The 2,164-nt window shown below is 45.0% G+C and overlaps 1 protein-coding gene across 1 annotated transcript; it reads right to left on the minus strand.

Annotated features, from left to right (window-relative positions):
- Positions 1-308: 308 nt before the first annotated feature.
- Positions 309-1,534, minus strand: LOC113234142 (the record flags this gene model as incomplete). The annotated part of the gene is made up of 1 exon (XM_026469411.1): positions 309-1,534. A coding segment is annotated over exon 1 (1,119 nt), but the record flags the coding sequence as incomplete, so codon positions are not given.
- Positions 1,535-2,164: the final 630 nt, after the last annotated feature.

Raw genomic sequence — 2,164 nt, forward strand, 5'->3', positions numbered from 1 at the left:
ACTTTATATTATTCGTATTAAAATGTTAGAAAAACATCGCGATGATTCCATCATTGGTTCAGGGTAAAGGACAATGGCCTTAAGCTTCTTCTTAGATTCGTGTTATTTTTTATTTATTTTTTATTTATTTTTATTTATTCATTTATTTCAGGCAACTAAGGCCCATATAACAAATACCTTACAGACTAACATACATATTATTATTATTGATACATACCTTACAAAACTAACATACATACAAAATAATATAAACTTATTAACTATTTACACGAATTACTATTCGGCGACGTGCGACGCAAACAAGTGTCATGTATCGTTCCTCTGAACCGCCGGAACATGACACCCTTCGGCCAAAACTCTGCCTGCATGAAGGTCGACAGATGGACCGTTGGGACCCTCACCACAAACGAATTAAAGTTAACGTTGTGGCGAGACTCCAAACGTTCGACCCTCAGGGTGAATTTGGCTTTCAACCGGATATACTCCACTATATCCTCAGACTTCGTGGAGTAATGCAGTCGAGACAGGTACAACTGCGTCGTCGGTATGGCCGCACGAAGCAAGAAGTTCTGTCCCGTTGGAGCTGTGCCACATAGATTTCGGCTGGTGGGTTTCTTTCTTCTCTTCTCCACCTTTGTGAAGCCGTCCTCGTCGCACCTGTCGGTCTGCCTCTGAGATTTGGCACCTGCGATTCCAGAGACAGGCATTCGGGGTTTACTACCGCCCTTTGCAGTTTTCCGCAACTCGGGTTTTGAAGTCGCGGTTCCGCTGCTAATAGTCGCGGCAACATCGGCGTATGCACGCCCGGGCGATGACGTGCATATGGGTGACGTAACCTCCGAGGCGGAGGGGCGGGCAGGGGGGCACGGTGCATTGACAACAGCAATGACCGGCGACATACGAGCCGACTCAATACTGCCGACGGATGCTTTTCGCGCCCCGCGACGCGTGTTGACGTAGGAGACTGTCGGTGACCTACATACCGAAGCGGGGTTGCGTAACAACGCAACTTCGGCACGTAGCTCACTTATGGAGTTATCCGACGCCTCCAATTTTGACTGAACTTCAGCCAAACTCGACTTCAAGGACGTGATGTCCTTTAACAGCCTGGTGACGTCGACGTGGTCAAAGGTGACCGGAGGCAACTTGTGCAGCTCCTTCGCCACGAAAGTAGGCACGTCGTCCGGATCGGTATTCTTCAAGAATGCAGTAACATCCTGGACACTCTTCAAGCCTCCATCCCTCCGACGAGATGGCATCTGCTGCGCTTTGCCGCAGCTCTGGAACAGCAGCATCTTGCCACTGCAAATCTCATCTTCGTTGAAATTAGATTTGCAGATCTGCTCGATGCTGACTTCATCTATTGTGTCGATGGCATTCTGCACGAATGCCAGAAACTCATTGACAATGAGTTGTTGGGAACCCATTGTCACTTACGTACATGCAGCAGCCTAAGCCGCGCAAAATCGCGAATTAAAATAATTCTCGCAAAGTAGTGCAGCGCGTCCGTTTCCGATCGCACATTGAACGCAACTGGTTATGCTTTGATGATGACGATGAAAGACAATATGACGGGAAGAGAGTTTCCTTTACTAGGTAGGACCAACGTCATACAACACACTATCGTTAGGTCTTTATAAATAGTTTAGTAGTATATACCCAACTTATGGTCAATGACCTCTTCAGGTACATCGAGGTAATATGTTAGGAGCGCAAAAATAATCAAGTCTCATTAAATGCATAAAGACTTCGACACACTACATTAACTAACGAGTAGCAGTAGAATTTCTTATGAAAGAATTCGTCCAGGGAAGTAGGTACTGCCTTACCTATTTTCCTATAACTATACCTGTTACTGCCGTTAAGCAGTAATGCGAGCAGACTGCTTTCCGGTTTTGAAAGTAAGGGTTTTGGTGAAAATAGTAGGACTTGACAGTTTTAGGTCAAAGTATTATGGGCGAAGTGGTAGTGTCCCTTAGATCCTTGCGATTTAAAATTTTGAGTGGCACTGCAACTGTTATGGATAGGCGTGTCACCCACTACCAGGCCAACGACTTGTTCATCCTGTCGTTTAATATAATCAAAAACATTTTACGACGTAAAATAATTATTTATTCCATAACATGGGACATAAAGTTCTAAATCGATAATTCTTCTCTGATTT

Source organism: Hyposmocoma kahamanoa, unplaced genomic scaffold, assembly GCF_003589595.1.
Source record: "Hyposmocoma kahamanoa isolate Upper Pololo Valley unplaced genomic scaffold, ASM358959v1 81, whole genome shotgun sequence".
Classification (NCBI taxonomy): Eukaryota; Metazoa; Arthropoda; class Insecta; order Lepidoptera; family Cosmopterigidae; genus Hyposmocoma; species Hyposmocoma kahamanoa.